Raw genomic sequence first — 25,929 nt, forward strand, 5'->3', positions numbered from 1 at the left:
TGCGCACTCTTACTTAGTGCGGGAGGACACACCGCCGCCTAGCTCTCAGGTCTGGCCTGGACAGGAGACTGAAGGCGAGTGCCAGGGGAGGCTCAGGAGACTAGGGGGACCGGCTGGGGGTGGAGCGGCGGCCGAGGTGAGGGGCTGCAGCTGGGATCGGAGCCGTCAGCTCTGGGCTCGAGGGAGGCGGCCCTGGGGGGTAAGGGCGGGACGCGGGGCGGGGCCGGGGAGGGGCCGCAGGCGGGCGAGCCGGGGGCTGGGGCCCCAGCCTCACAGCCGGATCGCTGCGCACCCAGCCAGTCCGCTTGTCAGGCCGCCGCCTCTACCGCCGTCTGGCTTTCAGCCCTGCGGCGCCTGGCCCTTCCCTATGTTGGCACCCTCAACCACCGAGACCGCAGTACCTATGTCCCAGACCGAGGTCGACCTGGTCCTGCGGTCCCCGCCACCTCTTGCCAGCGCGGGGACGCCTCGCCTCGGGCCCCCTTCTCGCCGAGCGCGCCGCCTCTCTGGGAAGACTGAACCCCGGCCACGCTCTTCTCGAGTCAGCCGGCGCAGCTCAGTCGACTTGGGGCTGCTGAGCTCTTGGTCCCAGCCAGCCTCACCCACTCCGGAACCTCCCGACCCCCCGGGTTTCGCTGTTCCCAGCCTGGCAATGAGCCCTCCGCCTAGTGCTGAAGAGCCCCCTGAGGGCACGTGGACCAAAGGAGCCCCCGTGAAGCCTGCAAACTCCGCACGTCGCGAGCTATTGGGCTCCACAGAAGGCCCGGGGTCGCGGGAGCCGCCGAGGGTCCCAGAAGCCGCAGCCCAAGAGCGGCGGCGGGAGCAGGAAGAAAAGGAGGACATGGAAACTCGGGCTGTGGCAACGTCCCCAGACGGCCGATACCTCAAGTTTGACATCGAGATCGGACGTGGTTCCTTCAAGACGGTGTATCGGGGGCTAGATACGGACACCACGGTGGAGGTGGCCTGGTGTGAGCTGCAGGTGTGAGCCTCAGTGGCACCTGGGGATGGGACTCTGAAGGTCTTAGGATGGGAGACGGGGTGACGGGGGCAGCATCAAGGCAAGGATGTATTTTCCAGTCAAATGTCCAAACACCCCTGCTGTCTTTGCCCTGATGACCTAACTCTAAACTGCAGAAGGAGAAACTGAGGCAAGTAGTGTATGCTGGCTCCCCCAAGGACATGAACCCCCACTTTAAAGTCTCCATACTCAGCCTTGAGAGGTGGAAAATAGGGTGGGTAGTAGTGTGGGGAAGCCAGTTCAGATCTGGGCACTGGGGTGGGGGGCTGACTCCAACGGATGACTGTGATGGGAACCCACTATCTTTTCCTCTCCTTTTCTCCTAAGTTCTGAAACCCTCAGTTATGACCCTGGTCCTCGTGCTCCTTCTTCCCTACCGGGATGATGACCAAGAGGCTGGGATTTTGGAGCCCAGGATATGTGCCAGAGTTCTCTTCACCTCCAGAAGATTTAGGGCAGTTGTGGCAGAATGAGGCCCTCCAGGCCCCTTTGGGAGCAGTCAGACTTATGAACTCACAGGTGCTGAGAGGGGAGGACAGGAGCTCCCCTGTACCTGAGTCCAGCCCTGTTTCTCAGCCCCACTGCCTACCTGGGCACTCCTTTCCCAAACCTGAAAGTCCTGAGACCCAACCTGTTGGTTTGCAAGACCTTTCTCCCATTTCTTCCATTGGGAGCACCCAGTCAAATCTGGGCCTGAAGGTGCAGATTCAGAATGGGGGACAGGAAAGGGTCCCTTAGCTCTGGCCCTGGCACCGGGCTTGCCCCTTGCGCCTGCCAGTGCCGCACCCCAGGCTCTAGGCCAGACAAGGGGAGGCAGCCAAACTGAGGGGTGAGGGGAGGGAAAGAAGGCAGGGCGGGACAGCCATGGGGAAGGGGCGGACTCCTGGTGCCTGGTCCTGGATCTTTTCTTCCTCTGTACCTCCCTCCTTCTGTCTGGATCTTGCAGTTCCCAGTTCCTGGGGCCAACCCCCTTGCCGGCCCCAGTTCTCTGCCCGTGGCATCCCGCTACCCGCCTGCTGCCTACCCGCTGCCAGCCCCCGGGCGCCCCCTCCCGCCCCATGGCCGGCCTGGTGCCACAAAGGCGCTATTGAGCCTAGGGCTCCAGGACCCAGACGCATAAAGGCGCTTGTGTCCAGCAGGGGGTCTAGGGGACCAACCCAGGCCCAGTATAGGTGTGTACTTGGAGCCGCCAAAGGGGACTGATGAAGAGTTCTGGGTCTGTAGCCCATTGGGCAAGCGATGCCACCGAACTGACCCCTTCACTGGGCTCCAACCTTCCCCTTCTCCTCCAGTTCCCCTCCAGGTGCCTCATTTTCCTTCCCGTGGGGATCCTGGGCCTGCTGTGACCACCCCCCCACCCCACTTCCCTGTCCTGCAGACTCGGAAACTGTCTCGCGCCGAGCGGCAGCGCTTCTCGGAGGAGGTGGAGATGCTCAAAGGCCTGCAGCACCCCAACATCGTGCGCTTCTATGACTCGTGGAAGTCGGTGCTGCGGGGCCAGGTTTGCATCGTATTGGTCACCGAACTCATGACCTCGGGCACTCTCAAGACGTGAGCTCTGCGTGTTGGGGTGGGATGGGATGGGTACCCCTACTTCCTGAACTTCTCCCAGGCCTCTCAAACTCTCTACATATAGTTCTAAAACCAGGTTCACCATCTCCCACACATTCTACTGGTGTCCTTCCCTCAAGAAATGGCATTGCCCACCCAAGCACTCCAGTCAAAAACTTGAGTGTCTCCTCAGAATCCTCCTCTTTCTCCATTCTGCCCCCATCAGTTTCCAGGTACCTCCTTAACTTCTCCCCACTAGGTTTTCACTGCCCCATTCCTGCCCTGCCTCCATCCCATCTCACTAGTCTGGATCCATGCAGCAACCCCCTAAAAGCCCTTCCCCAACTCTCCCCTGCAGCCTGAAGTATCCTTCTCAATTGAAAATCTGAACCCTCTCTCCCCTACTTAAAACCCCTTCACGGTTTCTCGCAGCCCTCTGGGTAAAGTCCACACTGGCTATCCTGCTCACAAAGTCCTTAGGATCCAGCCTCATCTTTAGCCTAAGTTACTGATAAAACCGAATTTCCACCTCCTCCTCACACCCTGCCCTGTCACTTGCTGTCTCCGTGCCTCTGAGCACCGTGTCCTGTCTGCCTGGAAAGTCTCCATCCCTTCCCCTTTTCACCCTTGAACTCCTACTCATCCTTCAAGAGGCAACCCAGAAGTTATTTCCTCTGTGAAGCCCTCCCCTGCACTCAGGGCAGTTAGTCATCCCTTCCGGCGCTCCCACAGCACCTTGGCCGCGGCCCCATCTATGAATTTACTTCCCGACCTGTTTCGTAACGTCTTTTCTATCCACCACCCTCCTCCGAACTCAGTTTCTCCCTGGTGCCCTGCGCGGACCTGGGATCGTAGAAGGCTGACAGGAGACATGGAGGCCTGGGCATTCGGCGGGTGGGGAGTGGGGAGGGCTGAGTGGGAAATTCCTAGCTGAGTGTCCCCTCCCCCGCGGACGAATCCCCCACCAGGACCCAGGCTCTGCGCCCTCCCGCAGGTACCTGAGGCGGTTCAGAGAAATGAAGCCACGAGTCCTTCAGCGTTGGAGCCGCCAAATCCTTCGGGGGCTTCATTTCCTGCACTCCCGGGTCCCTCCCATCTTGCACCGGGATCTCAAGTGCGACAACGTCTTTATCACCGGCCCTACCGGCTCAGTCAAGATTGGGGATCTGGGCCTGGCCACTCTCAAGCGTGCCTCCTTTGCCAAGAGTGTCATTGGTGAGTCCCTCCAGGAAGGTTCTTGCAATCCCTTCCTTCCCTACCTCAGAAAAGAATCCCTCTCCCCCAGGCAGAGCCCTTTGAGGTCCTTGTGAGAACTAGGAGACCACAGGGGAGGTGGGGAGACCAAGGCGCGCGCGCGCGCACACACACACACACACACACTGTGGCCAAGAGTTGTGTGCTTTAAAACTCATGGGACTGCCCCTGGACTGCCTAGACTATGATAGCCCAAGTGGAAGGACAAGGCCAGAATGCTCAGAAGCCTGATTCCTGCTGTGGATCCTACAGGGACCCCGGAATTCATGGCCCCCGAAATGTATGAGGAAAAGTACGACGAGGCCGTGGACGTATACGCGTTTGGCATGTGCATGCTGGAGATGGCTACATCTGAGTATCCATACTCTGAGTGCCAGAATGCCGCGCAAATCTACCGCAAGGTCACTTCGGTGAGAGGGGTGGGGTTGAGGAGAGAGGGAATTCTGGGACCCACTCCCATTTTCCTGCCCCAACCAGCCGAGGTCAAGACCCTTTCCGTTAATGAAAACAGGCTAGACACGAAGATGTTCTGGTGAACGATGAAGGATTTTTGGATGCATTGCCCATGCGCCCTCTCAAGTACAACCTACTTAGAGTAATAATATATGTAGTGCTCCCAAAAGTTTACAAACGATTTTTTCCCAGCATCTAATCTCTCATCAGATCCTTCAGCCGCCCAGCGCATTTAGTGGGGGCAAATGTTCCTTGCGGTTTACAAATGAGAAAACAGTCAGCGGGAGACTTGTTCAAGGTCACCCTTGTGTATCCATGGGGGGACAGGGACTTGAAATCAAACCTTACAGTAGCAATTGTGCTTCTGCGACTGCACAGCGCTGCTGCCTAAGGCGAGGGTGGAGTATGGGGTGGGAGGGTCGAGCCCAGATCTGGGGGCAGAGGACCCTAGGTCTAATGTGACCCCTTCCCCCAGGGCACAAAGCCTAACAGCTTCTACAAGGTGAAGATGCCTGAGGTGAAGGAGATCATTGAAGGCTGCATCCGTACGAATAAGAACGAGAGGTCGGGTGAAAGGCCAGAGCAGGGGTGCAGTAGGGGCTCAGGCGGTGGCAGGATGGGCTCACCGCCTTGCCATCCCCAGGTTCACCATCCAGGACCTCCTGGCACATGCTTTCTTCCGAGAGGAGCGCGGAGTCCACGTGGAGCTAGCGGAGGAGGACGACGGGGAGAAGCCAGGCCTCAAGCTGTGGCTGCGCATGGAGGACGCGCGGCGCGGTGGGCGCCCACGGGACAACCAGGCCATAGAGTTTCTGTTCCAGCTGGGCCGGGACGCAGCCGAGGAGGTGGCACAGGAAATGGTGAGCTGAGGACAGAAGGTGCTGCCACTGGGCCTGTTAAGGTCATGTGGGCATCGACCAGAAAGGACGGTGGGGCGGGACCGGGTGTTGGAGTGTTGGAAGGGGCCCAGGTGCCCCTCTTGGCGTCTCTATTCCTAATCAGCCAGCATGCACACCGGATGTTCCTTTCCAGAACGAGTCCTGGGTCCTTCAACATCCCTGCTGTACCTTCCACTGATCCATTATTGCTAGAATATCCTTCTCACCAATTATTTATTTTTCCCTTTCCTCCTTCCTCCCTTGTTCTTCTCTTTCCTCCAGCATGCTCAGAAACATCATTTTCAGGGAGATTTCCCCACTATAGTCAAAATGAAATTTTTCTTTCCACTTCAGCAGGCCCTCCATTACGGCGTGCAACACCCTCACTCTTGTTTTATATTTGAATACCCTTCTGTCTTTCTGCTCCACTAGACTATAAACTTCTTGAGGTCTGAACCTGCATTTTGTTGATTTTTCTATCCCTGGCAGTGTTTGGCACATGGCACGAGCTCATGGTAGTAGCCCATGTCCCTACACTTTCACATGCGTTTGATCTTTACTACCGACCCTGTGGTAATTTTATTCCAAACTATTGATGAAGAAACAAGCTCAGGGAAGTTGTATTTCTTGTCTAAGGTCCCAAGTAAGTGGTAGTGCTGAATTTTAACTGAGGTGATTCTGATTTTGTCAGATTACTCTGCCCCACCCCCTTTACTTACCCAGCAAAGCTTGTGGTTGAAATGAATGAGGAGGCTACAGATAGAAGCTGGTGGAAGTGGGGGGTTATAAGATGCAGGTACAGAAGCTTGGAGGCTGCTTTAGGAAGACCTGGGGGAAAGGGATTCTCAATAGAGAAATGGTAGTTGCAAAGGTGGGGATCATCTATGGTGAGTCAAAAACTTGAGAATTGTGTTTGAAATGCGGTGAAAGAGCAGATCTCCATAGTACCATACAAAGTGATCTGAGATCAAAGCCTGATCCATAACTTACAAGGGATTCTTGATCTTGGCACTACTGACATCTTTGGGGGACTGTCCTGTGCTTTGTAGGATGTTGAGAAGAACCTCTGGTTTCTACTTACTAGATGCAGTAGCACCTACCCACCAGTCACAACTAAAAGTGTCTCTAGATACTGCCAAATGTCTCCTTCCCGGTTGAGTACCACTGACTTACTGTATGACCATGAACTGGTTATTTACTTTATTTAATTTCTAAAATGGGGCTGATAAGATTTATCGCACAAGGTTATTGGGAGGATTTAATGATGATAAGGTAAGAAGTTACCAGTTAGTGGACATAGTGGGTAATCAATAAATGTTGATTCCTTTTCTCTCATATCTTGGAGGCCCCAAGGTGTCCTGATGGATCTTTGAAAGGGGCCCCAACTGTGTTTCTCACCCTCCCAATTCCAGGTAGCTCTGGGCTTGGTCTGTGAAGCTGATTACCAGCCAGTGGCCAGGGCAGTGCGTGAACGGGTTGCCGCCATCCAGAGAAAGCGTGAGAAGCTGCGCAAAGCTAGGGAGTTGGAGGCCCTCCCACCTGAGCCAGGACCTCCACCAGCAGCTGTCCCCATGGCCCCTGGTGCTCCTAGTGCCTTTCCCCCTGAGCCTGAGGAGCCAGAGGCAGACCAGCACCAGCCTTTCCTCTTCCGCCACGCCAGCTATTCATCTACCACCTGTAAGTCACCCTGTTCTTGGGTCCTAGATACTAGAACCTTTGACCTCTGTCCTTCACTCAGAAGTTCACTCCATGGCATTGCCACACACCCTGCTTTCCACCTCTAGCCATGATGCTTTCTCTGGGATAAAGCTGACCCACAGCTCCAGGCCTCTCCTTGCTCAGCAAGGCCCCTCCTCTGCCCCCACCCCCACTCCCCTTTGTTTCCCCTTTTTTGATCCCCTCCCTCCCCCACCAGCGGATTGCGAGACTGATGGCTACCTCAGCTCCTCCGGCTTCCTGGATGCCTCAGACCCTGCCCTCCAGTCCCCTGGGAGGGTGCTATCCAGCCCCGCTGAGTCCCATCTCTGCCTGCCCTCGGTGAGAGGGGTCACATGGGGGGCTCCCAGCTATTTCAAGCCTACGACATATCTTCCTCCTTGTGACACCCTTATGACCCAGCCCCATGTCCCTGGAAATCTACCACTCTGGTCCTCTTCCCAAGTTCCATCTCCCTAGTATCCTTCCAGCATCCTTGACACCATCTCCCTAGATACCAACCTCTTGGCCTCATAAACACTTATCCTATTTCAGAGTTTTGCTCTATCCATTCCACGTTCTGGCCCTGGCAGTGACTTTTCCCCTGGGGACAGGTATGTTCTGGTACAACCTGGGGTACCAGGGTGAAACATCTTGAGCTCTGGAGTCTCAGTGTCTGCCCTGACACTCCTTCTATCTCCTTTCTCTTCTCCAGCTATGCCTCAGATGCAGCATCGGGCCTTAGTGATGTGGGAGAAGGGCTGGGACAGATGAGGAGACCTCCAGGGAGGAATATCCGGCGCAGACCCCGGTCCCGGCTTCGGGTCACTAGTGTAAGGAAGGGGTACAGGAGATGGAGTGTAACCTGCATGGCAGGAGGGAACTGTTAGGAGATGGGGAGGACAGCCAGAAAAGGGAGGCAGCAGCATGTGTCTGGTACTCAGGCAGCCAGTCAGGTTTCTATCACCAGACTTTAGGGGTAGAGTCTATTCCTGTCCAAGTCCAGTCTGGCCACTGTCACTTGGCTGGGGGTATGGAGCCACAGCATCATGACAGAGGGCTTGACCTCCTCCCCTCTGCTGATTTTGAATCTGAAGGTCTCGGACCAGAATGACAGAGTGGTTGAGTGCCAGCTACAGACCCACAACAGCAAGATGGTGACCTTCCGATTTGATCTGGATGGAGACAGCCCAGAAGAGATTGCAGCTGCCATGGTGAGAGGCAGAGAGATGTCAGAGTGTTTGGACCCAGGACAAGAGTCTCCCTCCTGCTGTCCATTAGTGCTAACCGCCCCTTGATCCGACAGCAAGGGTTTTTAAAGGGTTGGTTGGCACTCAGCACAGTGACACTGAAGCCGTCCCAGCCCTTGTTTGGGGGGAGATTTCCATTTATCCAGTGAGGTTTGGTTCCTTAGTTGCAGCAATTTGAGACTTACAGTGATTGTACGCATCGTGCCATGTGTAAGCACGTGCTAGACATGTGATACTATGGTTGCAGATGAAGGACAGGCCAGACAGCAGGGGCAGTGGGTTTAACCCAGGGTCCTAGCAAATGTGTGAAAAGGGCAGTGAAGGGTGGAGAGGGCATGTTAGCAGATGGGTGAGAAAGGTAGTGAAGGGTGGAGAAGGCAGCGAGTGAATTGAAATGTGGGGCTGGGAGGGCTTCATGAGGAAACCACTATCATTGGGAGTCAGGACTCCTATAGGAGAACTGTGGAAGTAAAGCTGGACAGGTAGAATGGGCCCAGACTATAGACAGTCTTAAGAGTTAGGCAGAGTGTAACATGATGTCAACAGGTTTTAGGAAGATCATTCTGCCATGAAATGTAGCAGGGGGTTAGGGGTAGGCACAAGAAACCAGATGTGGATAAAGGAGAGAGTGGATTATGGGCAGAGCAAAAGGAGAAGTAATTTGAGGGTTGTTTCAGGAAAATAATTTACTCTGTAACCCAGTAACCTGTTAACACAGTGCAGTGCACATAGTAGATGCTCAATAAATATTTGCTGAGTTGATATGATAGGGAGTTAGGAAAAAGGATATCAAGGGCAACTTGCAACTTGGAAGTAGGTCACCACAGGAGAGAGAAAGTTGGAGATGAAAGTAGGGTTTTTTAGGAGTCATAAAAAGCTTGAGTGGAGGGAACTCCAAGACAAGGTCTCCATAGCAGTGGGATATGGCATAGGCAGGAGAGGGGTGGATTTAGGAGTGGTCAGGACAAAGTTGAAAGAGTAAAGGGAGATGGGACTGCAAAGCCAGGACATAGAAAGCCTGAGAGTGTGCTCACGGATACCACCAATTCTAGAATGGGAAGGGGGAGGGTGGGTCATTGAAGGATACAGAGAAGGAGGAGTATATTAATAAAACATGTATGAAGGTTCGGCACCTGTGGCTCAAGCGGCTAAGGTCCCAGCCACATACACCTGAGCTGGCAAGTTCGAATCCAGCCCAGCCTGCCAAACAACAATGATGACTGCAACCAAAAAATAGCCTGGTGTTGTGGCGGGCACCTGTAGTCCCAGCTTCTTGGGAGGCAGAGACAGGAGAATCGCTTGAGCCCAGGAGTTGGAGGTTGCTGTGAGCTGTGATGCCATGGCACTCTACCCAGGGGGACAGCTTGAGGCTCTGCCTCAAAAAAAAAAGTGTATGAAGAGGGTGGCGCCTGTGGCTCAAGAAGTAGGGCGCCAGCCCCATATACACTTACTGGAGGTGGTGGGTTCAAACATGGCCCCGGCCAAAAACTGCAAAAAAAAAAAAAAAGTGTATGAAGAGAGTCTTAAGGAGATGACATAGGGTGAAGCCTGGGAAAGATCACACTGGCTTTTGCTAGCCTTAAAAGGTCTTTGTAGGTAGACCAGTTTCAATAGAGTGAGGGTGTAGATGCCAGCCGAGGGAAGGGAATGGGAGAAAAATCAGACTTCAGGAACTCTTTCTACAAGAGTCACCTCCAGTGTCATTCACTTTGTGTCCAGGACAAAGACAAAAATAACACCAGGCATACAAGGCTTATCACCTTCCCTCAAACCACTTGACCCTTTCAGAGTCTTCCTTCTGGCCACGCCTGTTTCTGAAAGGTCCTCTGGAGAGTTGGGGTGCCTTTGCTTCCAACTGCTTAGGGGTCTTCTGGCCTGGAAGCCTTCTCTACTGACCTTTCAAGTCCACTCTGATCCCCACAGTCAAAGGGACTCCGCTCCCTGAACCCAGAGTCCATTCCCCTCTTTTCTCAATCCACCCTCCACTCTGCAGCAAAATTGTCCAGAGACTTGGAGCTGATCTGTTACTTTTCACTCCAAAATCTTTAGTGGCTACTTGTGGTTGTTTTAAGGTCCAAATTCTAGAAGCATGGCCTTTAAAAATCACAATACACTCAGCTACACTTGAGTCTTCACTATTTTAAGAATGCCCCATGCCTTTCATGCCTCAAAGCTATTACACTGTTCTCTCTGCCTAGATTTCGCTTTCTTTCTGATGAACAGCCTGGAATAGAGGAAAATGTGGGCTTTCATGTAATGCCTGAGTTCAAATTTCTGCTCTGTCATTTACCAATTTGGTGAAATGGGCAAGTCGTTTAATCTTTGTAAACCTCAGTTGTTCATCAGTAAAATGCATGTAATAATACTTGTTTTGCAAAGATGTTTTGATATAATGTAATGTAACATATGAAAAGGGTCCACACATGGTAGGTCCTCAATAAGGGCTGCTTTTTCCACTCATCTGTCAATGTTCAGCTCCAAAGACTGACTCTCTGAAGCCATCCCATTTTCCTTCATTCCCAGGGTGGTAGTCCCTCTTTGGAATGGCATTTTTTTTTTTACCATATTAACCATTTTTAAGTATACAGCTCAGTAATGTTAAGTATGTTCACATTGTTGTGAAACAGATCTCCAGAACATTTTCATCTCAGTCTGAAACTTTATACCCATTGGGGCAGTGCCTGTGGCTTGGTGGGTAGGGCGCTGTCCCCATATACCAAGGTTGGTGGGTTTGAACCCAGCTCTGGCCAAACTGCAACAAAAAAATAGCCGGGCCTTGTGGTGGGCGCCTTTAGTCCCAGCTAGTTGGGAGGCTGAGGCAAGTGAATCACCTAAGCCCAGGAGTTGGAGGTTGCTGTGAGCTGTGATGCTACAGCACTCTACCGAGCGCGATAAAGTGAGACTCTGTCTCTAAAAGTAAAAAGAAGAGAAATAAACTTTATACCCATTCAATAACAACTTGCCCTTAGCATGCTCCTAGAATAGCATTTCTATCTGTACTTCACTCCTAAGCACCTTACCTATCATGGCCTACCTTGCCATATGTTGAGTTATATATTTATATGTCTTCTCCACCAGATTTTGGGCTTAGGACTAGGACCTTGTTTCATACTTCCCTATATTCCCACAGTACCTAACATAATGCCTGGCAACAGTAGATACTCCTTAAGTATTCTGGATTTGAATATGATACGGGTGTGTGTATACAAACCCTATGAGGATAGGAATTTTGTCCAAAAGCATGCAAGCAACAGTGGAAAGAAATCATGCACTGGTTTTAGGTAGACCTGGCTTTAAATCCCATGACCTTGGGTAGACCTAACCTAACCTCTCTGAGCATTAGTTGTTCTACTTCTACAATGGCAATGTTAATATGAACCCCAGAAAGAAGTTGTTGTTGTTGTTAAATGTGAGAATATATGTAAACTATCAGGTATACACGTACACCTATGAATGTTAGCTCCTTTCCTTCTAGGCCAATGGTTCTCAAACTTCTAATGTCACGGCCCTTTAATATAGTTCCTGTGGGTCGCAACTTACAGGTTGAGAACTGCTGTTCTAGGCTGTATTTTCCACAGTGCCTGGAACACAATAGGTATTAACAACAGGTTGGCAGAAGCAGTGGTGTAAAGGGGTGGCTTTTAAAGATCAAGAGGAAAGAAAGAGATAACTGAGACTTCCCTCCCTATCCTGTTAACCTTCTCCAGGTGTATAATGAGTTCATTCTGCCCTCCGAACGAGATGGATTCCTGAGCCGAATTCGGGAGATTATCCAGCGAGTAGAGACCCTGTTGAAGAGAGACGCTGGCCCTGTGGAGGCTGCTGAAGACACCCTAGACCCCCAGGTCAGACACCTCTGGCCATCTCCAGGGGGAAATCTTTGCTCTAGGGTTCATTACCTAGAAACAGTCCCCTTGAATCTAACTCCTTTATCTCTAGGACCCTAAAACAGTATCTCCTACCCATTTGAGAATGTGATGAAAGCCATGGATCCTTCTCTGTGGAAAATGTGTTCAATGTATACTTTTAACTTATTATTTTGAAATAATTCAGAGCTGTGGAGAGAAATTATAAGAATTACATAAAGAATTCTGGCTGGGCACGGTAGCTCACGCCTATAATCTTAGCACTCTGGGAGGTCGAGGAGGGTGGAATGCTTGAGCCCGTGTGTTTGAGGTGGCTGTGAGCTATGATACCAAGGCACTTTACCCAGGGTGACAGAATGAAACTCTGTCTCAAAAAAAAAAAAAAGAAAGAAAGAAAAAAGAATTCCTAGATACCTTTTGTCCAGATTTGCCAATTGTTAAGTATTTTGCCACATTAATGTTATCACTATTTTTTTCTAAGCCTCGTGAAAAGGAAGTTGCAGACATCATGCCCTTTTACCTCTAAATGTTTCAGCACATATGCTTTTTATTTCATTGTTTTTCCATCTGTTGTTCAGAACACATAAGCACATAAGCTTTTGTATCCCTTGACACTCATGTATGGACTCCTTGAGGTACATGGGTTCTAGCTTAAGAACCCCAGTCTGGGCTTGGCGGGGTGGCTCTTGCCTATAATCCTAGCTCTGGTAAGCCGAAGAGGGTGAATCACCTGAGATCAGGTGTTCAAGACCAGATTGAGCAAGAGTGAGATCCTGTCTTTCCTAAAAATAGAAAATCTAACTGGGTATTGTGTTGGCACTTGTAGTCCCAGCTACTCGGGAGGCTGAGGCAGATGGATTGCCCTGAGTTCACAGGTTTGAGACCAGCCTGAGAAAGAGTAAGACCCTGTCTCTAAAAAAAATAGCTGGGCATTGTGGCGGGTGCCTGTAGTCCCAGCTCCTTGGTAGGCTGAGGCAAGAGAATTACTTGAGCCCAAGAGTTGGAGGTTGCTGTAAGCTGTGATGCCATGGCACTCTATCGAGGGTGACAAAATGAGACTCTTGTCTCCAAAAAAAAAAAAAAAGAACCCAGGTCTGAAACCTTCTAAGTTTTCGCTCTTCCCCACCATGACTATAGGCCCTTTCTTCCTCAGGAGCCAGTGCCATTGCCTGCTCTCCCAGGCCCATCCAGTGGTATGTGGAGTTCTGTTCTTGCTCATCCCAAACCTTAGATTGTCCCTGGGAAGGGCACAGGGCATAGGCTGGCATCCTGGCATTCTCAACACATCCTCCTTCTTATCAGAGTTCCAGAGCAGCACCTCCCTGGAGCAGAGAAGCTGGGCGGCCTTCTGTACCTCTCCATCTTCTCCTGGAACTCCCTTGTCTCCAGAAAGTCCATTTTCCCCTGGAATCCCCATTTCCCCAGCTCCCTTCTCCCCGATCACTTCTCCCTCATGTCATCCCAGCCCCTCTCCATTCTCCCCCATTTCTTGCCAGGTCTCCTCAAGTCACTCTCCACAACCCCCAAGGTCTTTACTTCCTTTCTCCTCCAAGACACCAGAGTTTCCAATCCCATCCTCTCTGTTTCCTCCGAGTTCTCTCCCACCCAGTTCTCCATCTCCATTCCCTCCAGATTGTTCCCAGATCACTCTTAGTCCTCCTTCTTTTCCTCCATGCCCTTCCACTTGTCCCCTTCCCTTCACCACAGCAGCCCCTCTCCTCTCTCTGGCTAGTGCCTTTTCACTGGCTGTGATGACCGTAGCCCAATCCCTGCTGTCCCCTGCCCCTGGGCTCCTTTCCCAGTCTCCTCCAGCCTGTCTTAGTCCCCTGCCCAGCCTGCCCCTTCCTACTCCCCTTGTTACTTGTGGCCAAGAGAGCCCTTCACCCCACATAGCTGAAATGGAGAGTGAGGTAAGTAGGAAACCAAGAGGGATGATTAGGGAAGCTCCATTCTGGATCTTTCCTTCCTCATGGACTCACACTTTATAGGCCTGCCCAAATCCTGCTCGGTCACTCCTGAGTGAAGCCAGACTGGCACCCATCTCAGAAGGTAAGGTTGCTGATTACTGACCTTCTGCCCATTATCTCCAACCCACTTTATATCCTGCCACTGATTTCTCTCCTTCCTTGTCTCTCTGCAGAGGGAAAGCCTCAGCTTGTTGGGCGTTTCCAAGTGACTTCATCCAAGGAACCTGCTGAGCTTCTTCCTCTACAACCAACATCCCCAACTCTCTCCAGTTCTCTAAAGCTTCCAACCCCTCAGTCGACCTCAGAGAGCTCAGACACAGAGGATAGTGCTGGAGGTGGGCCAGAGACCAGGGAAGCTCTGGCTGAGAGTGACCGTGCAGCCGAGGGACTTGGAGCTGGACTCGAGGAGGAAGGAGATGATGGGAAGGAACCCCAAGTTGGAGACAGCCCTCTACCCCTGAGCCATCCCAGTCCAGTGTGGATGAACTACTCCTACAGCAGCCTTTGTCTGAGCAGCGAAGAGTCAGAAAGTAGTGGTGAGGATGAGGAGTTCTGGGCTGAGCTGCAGAGTCTTCGGCAGAAGTAAGTTTGGGGAGGATGAAGGAACAAAAGGTGAACTTGGGAAAGCAAAGCAAAGTGTATGGCTAGTCCTTTCATGTGCTTGGTGTATCCTCAGGCACTTGTCAGAAGTGGAGGCACTACAGACACTACAGAAAAAGGAAATTGAGGACTTGTACAGCCGGCTGGGGAAGCAGCCCCCACCGGGTATCGTGGCCCCAGCCGCTATGCTGTCCAGCCGTCAGCGCCGCCTCTCCAAGGGCAGCTTCCCCACCTCCCGCCGCAACAGCCTGCAGCGCTCTGAGCCCCCTGGGCCTGGTGAGACTGCAGTTACCTAGTTCCCATCTTTCCTCTGAGACTGTGTCCTTACCAGCTTGGTTTTCTTCCAGGCCCTGGGAGGTCTGCCCCTTGGTTTGAGGGCACTAGCTGCCCCCCCCCCATTGCCCCTTCCCTCATTCAGTGCTCTCCCTCCCTCGTCCTGCTCCCAGGCATCATGCGAAGAAACTCTCTGAGTGGCAGCAGTACCGGCTCCCAGGAGCAGCGGGCAACCAAGGGGGTGACATTCGCCGGGGATGTTGGCAGGATGGTGAGGGCGGGCCCAAGGGAGGGAGAGCCCAGGGAATGGTAACTTACTGCAGTTTTGCCCTCCTCTCACCTTGGAGGACTTCAGCATTTTTTCTTTTCCCTCCAGTGAATTCAGAACAGAAGCTATAAACCTCCCTTACACCAGGGCCCACCATGGAGCTTGTGCTCTCAGAATCTGATACTTTTCTGACCAACACAACTCAGCAAGGAAGACCCCAGCACTGACAGGGTAGAAGCCAGGAGCACATGGAAAGTACAAATCCATAATATTGAAAAGCCAAACACGTGGGAACTGTTTGCTGTATGGACGTGTCAGTTCTGCAGCCTCCCATCTTCATCTCCACCCACTCCGCAGCCATGGTCAACCACTAAGCAATCTCACCCAAGCCCAGATGCTTCTAGAGGACCCACTCCCAGCTGACAGTGTGTAGGGCATGTGCTTACACCAGAATTAGCAGCAGCCAATAAAATTGGTGGAAACAGGGACTCTGTGAATCAGTATTTGTCACACTTTAGGAACTTGGGGGCGAAGCCTTGTGGGATGAGAGAGGGGAGGATTTAAAAGGGACTCTCCATTCACAATGGGAGAGGAAGGGGAGGAAGCTGGGCAGGTCTGTGGGTTGCTGGCACTAGTTCATGAGGAAACTGAAAAGATCAGTGATCCACTTAACCAAGGTAAGATCCCCTGCAGACCCCACCCTAGGCAGGCACCAGTGTAAGTTAAAAGAATGAAGGCTTCGTATCTTTCATCAATTGTCTACTTCTCTCTCTAAAAAGGCAGAAGAGGGGCGCCGGACCCATATACCGAGGGTGGCGGGTTCAAACCCGGCCCCGGCCAAACTGCAACCAAAAATAGCCAGGCGTTGTGGCAGCGCCTGTAGTCCCAGCTACTCGGGAGGCTGAGGCAAGAGAACCACTTAAGCCCAGGAGTTGGAGGTTGCTGTGAGCTGTGTGAGGCCACGGCACTCTACCGAGGGCCATAAAGTGAGACTCTGTGTCTACAAAAAGAATAAAAAGGCAAAAGAGTTAATGTTCTTGAGGGTAAAGGACAGAAAAGTGACCTTCCTTCCCCTAAGATGTGGTTCAGTCCCAAACAGCCCAGTGAGCACTCCCTTAAATCAGGTGGAAAGATCTCATGGAAAAAGTAATTCTAGTTAAACATTTATAGGTCCTGGGGCAATGCCACAGCTACTGCCCATGGAGCTTTCCAGCATAAAGTACCATGTAGTCTCTCAGCCCTCACACACTTGCTTGCGTCCAGGAGAGATGACTCAGTTTATTATTCTCAACTTGACCCCACCTTTCCCACTTCAGGCTCCAACACTGTAGAGTTGGTACACCTATCCCCATAACATTTGTGACCCTGGAAGGTGACAGTGGTAAACTGTAAAGTCAGAAACTAAGAAAAACCAAGGAAACAAACTACAAGAAGAGATCAGTGACTGTCAAAGTATGAAGTGGGCCATGTTCCCTTGACAGGGGCCAAATGCATAAGTCCCTGGCTTCTCTGGCTCAATCATCATCCAAGGTTAGTATGAAGGAACGATGCTCTGAGCAGGCTTCAATTTCTACAGGGGTGTGGGGCATCAACCACTATACGAAGCTCCAGCAGGGTGGCGTTGTGCAATGCTCATCCAGATTAGGGTCCTGATGCCCTTGCCAGAGCTCGGGCTCGGGCGGCTTTGGCCTCATCTTCTAGCTCATCTAGGAAACGCTCCTGGGACACCGAGTAGAAGGTGTAACCATCTGGAGAGGTGGGTTCAGGAAATCATTTAGAATATGCACATTCTCTCTTCCTAGACGTGCTCTACTACCCTTGTTACCCTACCATACTCCCAAATCAATGATTCTGGCTTCCGCCCACAGCTCTTTCTCAGCTCTGACCCACAACTCTTATTATTAATAAATATTTAAAAAGTACCTTAGAATAACAAGGCACAGTTGTACCCAAACCTTAAATGGCTGCCTCAGCCCTCCTAAACAACTCTGTTCCCCTACCCTTAACCCTACATGGGGCTCCTTAAGTCTGGAGCCCGGACGGATACAAATAGCTAATACCAGGGCCCCGATGCCTAGGCCGGTCACGATGTTCCGGGTTCGGCGCTGTGGCAGCGTCTTCTGCCACTGGGCCAGTTGCACCTGCCGCATGAATTGCAGTTGCGCTGGAGTCAGTTTCTCTCGAGTCGGGTCGATGCGCTGAGCGAATGGGGCCTTTCCACTCTTAGCATCATCCACAGGGTCACCAGCTCCCGGCGCCGCCATGCTGCCGCTCCACCTTTCGTAGTCCTGTGGCGCGGAGCTCGCTGGGAAAAGTATTCCTTGGACGCCGCGGGGGAAGCTGGGAATTGTAGTCCACGTGCCTCTTTCCGCGAAGAGCCCGTACTCTTGGCCTGAGGAGAAGGGCGGAGAGAGGCGGGAAGCGCAAGCTTTCTGATTGGCTGACGGATCCGCAGCCGTTGGAGAGGGAAAAAGCTGTGGAAGGCGCGAGGCGGCGGTAGGAATTGGGTTTTACTCCGATTTGAGGCGAAGACAAACACATTGGAAGGGGACGAGGACTCCAGGGTGTGCCGGAAGACTGGGGAGAAGCTAGGGAAGCCGGTTTATGCATCCAGTAAACCGTCCAGGTGTCCCAAGAGGCTGGTGAATATGAACGGACCTGTGAGGCCAAGGTTGGCTTCCCTCAGTGACTTTCAGTTTGGAGTAGTTGCCACTGAGACGATCGAAGACGCTCTGCTTCACTTGGCCCAGCAGAATGAGCAGGCGGTGCAGGAGGCTGCGGGTCGCATGGGCGGCTTCAGGGAGACCCGGATCGTGGGTGTGGCTGCTGGGCAGGGGGACAGGTTTCGGGGAGAGGGCTTGGGGCATCTGTCTTTGACCTTGAGATTCAGTTTATTTTATCCATGCAAAGAATTTTTGTTAATACCTACTGTATGCTAGGTGCCAGGTATATAGTGATGAACAAGACACCAGCGGTCTAGCCTTGATTTCTTCTACACGTGTACAGTACTTAGTGACACCGCCTGGGGCACAAAGATGAAATAGAGATATAGTCCCTGCTTTCAAAACATGTGCAATGTTTGGGGTATATTAGGACAAATAAGCAAAGGACTAGGTACAAATATGGTTAGGTAAGTGGCATAAAAGGGAGATAAGACAAGCTTTTATAGGGACAGAGAGAGTGACAGAGTGATAGGGAGTGGTCCAGGCATCCTGGCATTTCAGGTAGACCTTGCAGGAAGGATGCCAGTTTGGTTGATGAAGAGGGACAGAATGAGCAAAGCTATGGAAATGATACAGTGCAGTACACCTTGGCCAGAGCATGAAGAAGTGTGGTTGAAGTTAAGATTAGAAAAGTAGTTTGGATTCAGAGTATGGAATCCACATTGAAGACTGGATGCCAAAGGGAAAAGTTTATACTTGCTTTAGTAGGACAAGAAGAAATTGAAAGTTTTGGGCTGTGCCTATAGCTCAGTGGGTAGGGCACTGGCCCCACATACCAAGGGTGGCAGGTTTGAACCTGGCCTCAGCCAAACTGCAACAAAATATAGCCCGGCATTGTGGATACCTGTAGTCCCAGCTACTTGGAAGGCTGAGGCAAGAGAATCGCCTAAGCCCAGGAGTTGGAGGTTGCTGTGAGCTGTGACACCATGGCACTCTACCGAGGGCGATAAAGTGAAACTCATGTCAGTGATCTAGGTGATAGGGTAGAAGAAATGACAAAGTAGGATGGCTTTTAAAAATATTTCAGAAGTATGGGCAGCGTCTGTGGCTCAAAGGGGTAGGACGCTGGTCCCATATGCCAGAGGTGGTGGGTTCAAACCCAGCCCTGGCCAAAAATAAAAAAGTAAAAATAAAAATATTTCAGAAGTAAAATCTAGGGCTCTGCTGTGGATGAATTTAAAAAGGAAAAGATGACTATGCCAAAGAGTTGAGCCTAAGAGACTAGGAGTATAGTGGTGCCATCAAAAGAAATACACACGCAAAATGTGATTTTTTTTTAGGAAAGACGATAGCTTTGGTTTTGGATCTACTAGGTTTCAGATGCTTACAGAACATATAGAGGAAGGGTTCTTGCAGATTGTTTAAAAAGTAGGTCAGAAGTGAGGTCAGAACTAAAGGTTTGCAAGTTGTCTTCATAATGATATTGTTGAAACTGTGGCAGAGAATGAACTTCTAGAAGGAGAAAAGAGAAGCAGCCCAAGGACAGTTCTTTGGGAAATGTATTTTGTGTTTGGAGAATTGGAATAGGAAGAAAAGCATGAAGGAAATAATAGGAGTGGTTGGGAAGATAGAAACAATCAAAGGACTTTTAGAAGCCAAGAGGAGAGTTTCAAGAGGATGATGGTCAGCATTTTCAGCTGCTTCAGGGATATCAACAGGAATAAGGATTGCAAAAAGGCCATGATGTTTAACAATTTGGACATATTTGCTGACTTTTGAGATAATCATTTCACCAAGTTGGAGAAGGTAGAAGCCTAAATGAAAACATTAGGGAGTGAATAATGAAGTGGAAACAGCATGTGTGTAAGCCAGGTTTTCAGGAAATTCAACAATGATGGCAAGGAGAGAGATGGTGCCCAAGCTTAAGAGGCCAGAAGGAGAGGGTCTTTTCGTTAATAGTTTGGAGTTATGTTTGTAAACGGGAGGAGGTAGGGCCAGTAGTGAGGGAAAGGTGTAACTCTCATCCTTTCCACCTACCCCAAGTTCAGTTTTGTTGGCAAATTAGAATAGAAAACAGGGCTGGGTGTGGCGGTCATGCCTATAATCTCAGCACTCTGAGAAACCAAAGAGGGAAGATCTTTTGAGGCAAGAAATTCACTACCAATCTGGGCAACACCAGGAGCTTCATCTCTACAAAAATGAAAAAAAAAAATAGCTGGTGTGGTAGCCCACACCTATAGTCCTAAGTACTTAGGAAGCTGAGGTGGAAGGATCACTTGAGCCCAAGAGTTGGAGGTTGCAGTGAGCTATGAATCCTTGGTGACAACAGAGTGAAACAATCTCTTTAAAAAAGAAAAGAAATGTCCAGACAATTCAAACTAAAACCAAACCAAACCAACTGTGCTCATGCACAAAAAACTAAGACATAAAGCCAAAAGGGCTGGCTAATAACAATCATGTATTCTAGGTTTCCATAAGGATAAAGTCTTATACATACATACATACATGTCTACACGTAATGTATGTCAAGGAGATTGTTAAATTGTCTTGTGCTGGCTTAACATTTTGTTTTTTTCTAAGAAAGTGAAATATGTCTGAAGGCATATGACAATTTGACTATATTGCTGATCAATATCAAAAATTCCTGGGTCTGAGGAGGTTTTTTGGTGTGAACCAAGCTAAATAGAATTCTATCTGTTCTTTCAAAGAGAAACAGAGGTGGCTGAAAATCTTGCCAAGGAATCTCATCCTTCCCACTTTGCTAATGATTCTCCCCCCTACCCCCTTTGGTATATGTTCCTTGATTAAGGGATGTTTCTTCAAAACAAGCTACTCCACAGTAACAAACTTGCTCCTGGGGAGAGGCTCAACCACCACAGATTTATCCAACAAACTGGTGGTGGAGAGACAGGGTCCAGCTGTAAGGTGAATCATGTTTGTAAAGCAATGGGAGTTCTCCAGAGGGTGGTTACTAAACAAACAATGTCATAAAAGAATACCGAAGCTCCAGAAGGGACCTTTCTGTTCCTGCCAACATTCCACTGAAAACAGAAGATAGGGGTTTCGGTTTTTATCCATCCAAGAATCTTCCTTGAAGCTGGGGGTTCCCAGCATGGTGTAGAGACCAACTAGACCAGCTGGTATGTTTGTAAGTGGCCAAGCCTTTTATCAGCTGAGACCCACATGAAAGTTCAGGGGTTACCGAAGGGGCTTGGTAAACTCTTGTCTTTGGCACTCAGTCAGCCTCTTTTTCATGCCTCTGATCTCTCTACTGGCAGCAAAGGAAATGAAGTTCAGGTTTGGTTGTTTCAGTCTCATCTTTCTCACCTCCTGACCCTCCTCCCTAGGCCCCATCATGGCTTTTATACAACGCCAAGAGTTCACAGAGTGGTTTTGGTTGCATCTTGTGAATTAGACTCTTTTTTCCTGTTTTGGCAGAGTTTGTTTTTCTCCTGTCTGAACAATGGTGTCTGGAGAAATCTGCAAGCTACCAGGCTATAGAAATCCTAGAAAGGTAAAGCCCTGAGCATAAGGCCTTTGTGAGTGGTGCTTCTCAGATTTATTAATATACCTAAATCTTTAAGAAAAGTACTGTTTAGTTGCCCCTTACCCTGACACCTGATTTTACACCAGCTCTCCTTAACTTTCAAATACATTTTTTTTAAGCCGGCAGTTGATATTGGAGAGGATAAAATGTAGTATAGTTTGAAATACGAACTCCCTTTAGTTTGTGCTAGTATGCATTTCTTCCCTTCTTTGTACAGATTTATGGTTAAACAGGCAGAGAACATCTGCAGGCAAGCCATAATCCAGCTGAGAGATAATGAGAAGAATGAGTCTCATCACTGGAGGGCTCTGAAAGAGCAGCTTTCCAACAAGTTTATCCTCCGTCTTGTATCATGTGTTCAGCTGGCCAGCAAACTTTCCTTCCACTACAAAGTAAGAAAGTGGGATTACTAACAGGCACCTGAGTGTTAGAAAGAAATCAGCTCATCCAAAAGTAGCTGTGAGAAACATACTTGTGGGCTAGGTGATACCACTTGTGTGGAAATTCCTAAGTGTAATTATGCTTCCTAAACATGCCTCACACACACACACAGAGTCACAAGAGGCAGTTATTAAATAGCCTAAAGTTCTGTTCCCAAAGTGTAATTGCTGGACAGATGCCATCATTCCTACAGGTCACCTTTCCTCCCCTTGGATTCAAGGGCATAAGGTACCTGAATTGCCAACATGCCTATCAGTATTAAAGGCAAACTATTACATTCATAGAGGATAAAATGTTTCCACATCACTACTTAATGCCTATACAGTAAAATACCATTCATTTAACAAATATTTATTTTTATTCTATGGCCAGATGCTGAACTACATGCCATGGCTACAACAGTAAAAAATATTGTCTGTCTAAAAAAAAATATATATATATATTGTCTGTGCTCTCATGGAATGTATTAGGTACTGGGAAAAAGCACACATTAAAATAGTGTGGAAAAGTGCTCTGATTAGTGTAAATACAGAGGGTTATGAATGTACCTCATCAGCCTTGGAGAGTCAAGGAGGTGTATTTAGAGAAAATGACTTCTTGAAAGAGGGGTAAGTAGGAGATGGGTGGATCCTAAGAGAAGATAAGAGTTAGGGAGAGCAGAGAAAGGGGCCAGGGAGGAAAGGAAGAGAAATCCAGGCATAGAAGATATGTTGTGCAGTGGCTTAGAGGAGAGTATGGTGGGTTTGGGAGCTGGAAGGGATTCTGAACTAGAAGTGGAGTGTGAGGGGAATGACGAAAGGACAAGACTGGAGATGAAGGCATAGGATGGATGGTGAAGGGCTTTGTGCATTCTGCCAAGATGTATGACCCTTGTCCTGACATCCTTCTCTCTCTCACTCTTTCGTTTTTCTTTACTCAGATAATCAGCAACATTACAGTCTTGAATTTCCTTCAGTCTCTGGGATATCTGTACACTAAAGAAGAACTGCTGGAATCAGAGCTTGATGTTTTGAAGTCCCTGAACTTCCAAATCAATCTGCCTACTCCTCTGGCATATGTGGAAATGCTCCTAGAGGTTTTAGGTACTTTGTTAAGTGTGTCAGGGAATGTGGGTTGGAGACTTCCATAGAAGGCAATAATAAATGTATAGAGAGGTTTGGGAGCAGTAGGAAGCCTGAAAACAGCATTCTTTCTGGCACTTGTCAAGGAAAGAAGCTCAGAAGTCTCAGCTACTGGTTTCTATTTGGATTTATTAAGCACTCTTTTTTTTTTTTTTAACTGAGACAGAGTCTCACTATATACGGTAGATGGAGGTTTCCTACTTCCCTTCGTTGGCCAGGTGAAGTGGATTACACCTGTAATCCTAGCACTCTAGGAGGCCAAGGCAGGTGGCTTTCTTTTTTTTTTTTTTTTTGGCCGGGGCTGGGTTTGAACCCGCCACCTCCGGCATATGGGACCGGCGCCCTACCCGCTGAGCCACAGGAGCCGCCCGACAGGTGGCTTTCTTGAGCTCAGGAGTTCCAGACCAACCTGAGCAAGAGCAAGACTATATCTCTACTAAAAATAGAAAAACTAGCCAGTCATAGTGGCACACACCTGTAGTCTCAGCTACTTGGGAGGCTGAGGCAAGAGGAACGCTTAAGTCCAGGAGTTTGTTTTTTGTTTTTTGAGACAGAGTCTTGCTTTGTCGCCCTCAGTAGAATGCTATGGCATCACAGCTCACAGCAACCTCAAACTCTTGGGCTTAAGCGATTCTCTTGCCTCACCCTCCCAAGTAGCTGGGACTACAGGTGCCCACCACAACACTCAGCTATTTTTAGAGATGGGGTCTTGCTCTTGCTCAGGTGGTCTCTAAGCCTGTGAGCTCAGGCTGAGGCCCTCCCAGAGTGCTAGGATTACAGGCATGAGCCACTGCATAAGCCCAGGAGTTTGAGGTTGCTGTGAGCTATGATGTCATAGCACTCTACCCATGCTGACAGAGTGAGCCTCTGTCTTTAAAAAAAATAAGAGTTTCTACTTCCCTTTGTCTTTTAAAATTGATCTCCAGCTAACCAGATTTGTTTTTGTTTGTCTGAGACATAGTCTCACTCTGTCACCCTGGGTAGAGTGAAGTAGTGTCACAGCTCACAACAACCTCAAACTCCTGGGCTCAAGCAGTGATCCTCTTGTTTCAGCCTCCCCAGTATCTGGGACTACAGGCACCCACTACAACGCCCAGTTAATTTTTCTATTTTAGTAGAAATGAGATCTCATTCTTGCTCAGGCTGATCTGAAACTCCTGAGCACAAGCAATCTGCCTGGCTCGGCCACCCAGAGTGCTAGGATTATAGAAGTGAGCCACAACCCTGGCCTAAATATATTTCTTTTAGTAGAACATAGCAAGCAGGAAGCACAATAGCAGCTCCACCACTTTGTCATAAGACAATGGTGGTTTTGATCCACTTAGTGCTCCCCACCATGCTCATACTCCATCTAGGATACAATGGCTGTTTGGTTCCAGCCACACAATTGCATGCAACCTGCCTGACCCTCCTTGACCTAGTCTATCTTCTGCATGAACCCATATATGAGAGCTTGCTGAGGACTTCAATTGAGAACTCCACACCAAGTCAGCTGCAAGGGTAAGGCAACTGCTTATATTGTAGGTTCCCCCCAAGAACAGGGAGTGGGGAACAAACCACGAGAACTTGGGGAATGAAATTAACCTAGCAAGGCATCCAGTCCACAGACAGCTTACTCAGGTTACTTGATTTTCATTAACTTTCAATATATTGCTTGGATGCAGATGACTGAGCCCAATCAGAGAAACCCTAAAGGCTTTTACTTTCAAATTTAAATTATTTCAATTAACTCTTTTTCCTAGTTCTTCCTTTATAGCTGCTTATAACTTGAGATTACTGGGCTACTTTTATAGTCACTTGGGAAAAAAAGCCAGTCACAGGGTTACAACCTGGACAAAAGTGTTTGATTACTGTAAAGACAGACTGGTTAAAAGCTTCACAGTTACATTTGTTAGCGAGACAGATGGAACAACAAAAGGCCTAACAGACTCCTTTTTCAATCCCACATGAGCTGGATGAGGATGGAGGAGCAGGTCAGCAAGCTACTACTTGACCATTTCCTTCCATGTCTAAACATCCATGATCAAAATAATTCATAGTTGAAGTTCTATGATGCTAGGATTTGGAAGATCAAATTTCATTGTAGGTCTAAAATTAATATGGTTTTTATCACACAGGGAAAAGTTTATTTCTGTGAAGGAAGACTTCATGCTGTTAGGAGTAGGAATCATTGCAGCAAGTGCTTTCATCCAAAACCATGAGTGTTGGAGCCAGGTATGCACCACTGAGCAGGACCATCATGGTCAGATTTAATAGAAAGCAATTCCCCATCAGTTAAAGAAAAATAGAAGACAACCTGCAGAAGTGCCAAGACTCAGGATTAGGCTGAGTGAGCAGAACTTGGGGGGAAAAAAACTAGGACAGATCTGAAATATTTTGTCTAGATTTCCTCTTATGAAATTGGAAATGGATGCCCAAGTTCAGCTTGTTAGTTTCCCTTTACAGTAATGATCCACTATTATGTTATAGTCCAATAAGTATATATCCTTGCAAATAAAGAAAATATCAAGACCTAAATACCCCTCTTGTATTTCACAAAACTTATCACCAACGTAAGGAAATGTCTAGCAGAAGCTTTCCATGCTAACACTGGCAGGGCAAGGGTAACCTAATGTAATTTGGTCATTGGCAAACACTGGAATCTGGATTTGATCTTCAGCAAGTTTAGAGAAATGAAAAATAATTTACTTTTGGCTTGAGAGAACATCCAAAGTAACATGTGTGTGTACATGTACACTAAAACATGTAGAGATTACTTGGTAATAAGAAATCTGTCTCTATTTCTGAAGGTCACGGGGCATTTGCAGAGCATCACTGGCATTGCCTTGGCAAGCATTGCTGAGTTTTCTTATGCAATCCTGACTCACAGCGTGGGAGCCAACACTCCAGGGCAACAGCAGCCTGTTCCTCCCCACCTGGCAGCCAGAGCTCTGAGGGTTGCTGCTTCCTCTAACACATGAGGCAGGCTGAATCCACCAAATATAAACAGCCTTCCGTCACTTCGCTCATGCCTCCCTGTTTACTTTCATACTCAGGGTACAAAAGTTCCAAGTCTTTTAAACTATGTTTTGTATTCCAATT

The 25,929-nt window shown here is 49.2% G+C and overlaps 3 protein-coding genes across 7 annotated transcripts; 2 read left to right on the forward strand and 1 right to left on the reverse strand.

Annotated features, from left to right (window-relative positions):
• The first annotated feature begins 295 nt into the window (after positions 1 to 295).
• WNK4 (WNK lysine deficient protein kinase 4) lies at positions 296 to 15,560 on the forward strand. Of its 5 annotated transcripts, XM_053568912.1 has the most exons (19): positions 296 to 982; positions 2,400 to 2,572; positions 3,567 to 3,787; positions 4,079 to 4,236; positions 4,755 to 4,843; positions 4,923 to 5,139; positions 6,570 to 6,834; positions 7,073 to 7,194; positions 7,408 to 7,466; positions 7,568 to 7,685; positions 7,950 to 8,066; positions 11,810 to 11,947; positions 13,122 to 13,161; positions 13,271 to 13,878; positions 13,957 to 14,017; positions 14,109 to 14,517; positions 14,612 to 14,811; positions 14,982 to 15,079; positions 15,185 to 15,560. In XM_053568912.1, the coding sequence occupies exons 1-19, from the start codon at positions 368 to 370 to the stop codon at positions 15,185 to 15,187; spliced, it is 3,711 nt and encodes a 1,236-aa protein (XP_053424887.1). In that variant the 5' UTR covers positions 296 to 367; the 3' UTR covers positions 15,188 to 15,560. The 5 variants fall into 5 exon arrangements, with proteins under 5 accessions (XP_053424887.1, XP_053424886.1, XP_053424888.1 ...); XM_053568911.1 differs by having other exon boundaries at positions 14,982 to 15,560; XM_053568913.1 differs by lacking the exon at positions 296 to 982 and adding an exon at positions 1,000 to 1,151 and having other exon boundaries at positions 14,982 to 15,560.
• A 1,069-nt stretch (positions 15,561 to 16,629) lies between these two features.
• LOC128570064 (cytochrome c oxidase assembly factor 3 homolog, mitochondrial) lies at positions 16,630 to 17,367 on the reverse strand. Its single transcript, XM_053568942.1, has 2 exons — positions 17,124 to 17,367; positions 16,630 to 16,824 (listed from the first exon to the last, which is right to left on the reverse strand). The coding sequence occupies exons 1-2, from the start codon at positions 17,338 to 17,340 to the stop codon at positions 16,718 to 16,720; spliced, it is 324 nt and encodes a 107-aa protein (XP_053424917.1). The 5' UTR covers positions 17,341 to 17,367; the 3' UTR covers positions 16,630 to 16,717.
• Positions 17,368 to 17,599: 232 nt separating this feature from the next.
• Positions 17,600 to 25,911, forward strand: CNTD1 (cyclin N-terminal domain containing 1). Its single transcript, XM_053568945.1, has 7 exons — positions 17,600 to 17,893; positions 21,178 to 21,253; positions 21,504 to 21,678; positions 22,647 to 22,809; positions 24,204 to 24,348; positions 24,966 to 25,062; positions 25,638 to 25,911. The coding sequence occupies exons 1-7, from the start codon at positions 17,725 to 17,727 to the stop codon at positions 25,806 to 25,808; spliced, it is 996 nt and encodes a 331-aa protein (XP_053424920.1). The 5' UTR covers positions 17,600 to 17,724; the 3' UTR covers positions 25,809 to 25,911.
• The last annotated feature ends 18 nt before the right edge of the window (positions 25,912 to 25,929 follow it).

This window comes from Nycticebus coucang, chromosome 18 (genome assembly GCF_027406575.1).
Source record: "Nycticebus coucang isolate mNycCou1 chromosome 18, mNycCou1.pri, whole genome shotgun sequence".
NCBI classification, from domain to species: Eukaryota; Metazoa; Chordata; class Mammalia; order Primates; family Lorisidae; genus Nycticebus; species Nycticebus coucang.

Bases quoted from the DNA above. Each gene is read 5' to 3' on its own strand.
- WNK4 (XM_053568911.1), top strand. From the start codon at position 368: ATGTTGGCACCCTCAACCACCGAGACCGCAGTACCTATGTCCCAGACC. The intron at 2,573-3,566 runs GTGAGCTCTGCG...GCCCTCCCGCAG, and splicing joins ACCTCGGGCACTCTCAAGAC to GTACCTGAGGCGGTTCAGAG. The intron at 7,195-7,407 runs GTGAGAGGGGTC...ATCCTATTTCAG, and splicing joins CCCATCTCTGCCTGCCCTCG to AGTTTTGCTCTATCCATTCC.
- LOC128570064 (XM_053568942.1), bottom strand. From the start codon at position 17,340: ATGGCGGCGCCGGGAGCTGGTGACCCTGTGGATGATGCTAAGAGTGGA. The intron at 16,825-17,123 runs GTATCCGTCCGG...CCACCTCTCCAG, and splicing joins GGCCCTGGTATTAGCTATTT to ATGGTTACACCTTCTACTCG.
- CNTD1 (XM_053568945.1), top strand. From the start codon at position 17,725: ATGAACGGACCTGTGAGGCCAAGGTTGGCTTCCCTCAGTGACTTTCAG. The intron at 21,254-21,503 runs GTAAAGCCCTGA...TTCTTTGTACAG, and splicing joins GCTATAGAAATCCTAGAAAG to ATTTATGGTTAAACAGGCAG. The intron at 22,810-24,203 runs GTACTTTGTTAA...TACTCCATCTAG, and splicing joins AATGCTCCTAGAGGTTTTAG to GATACAATGGCTGTTTGGTT.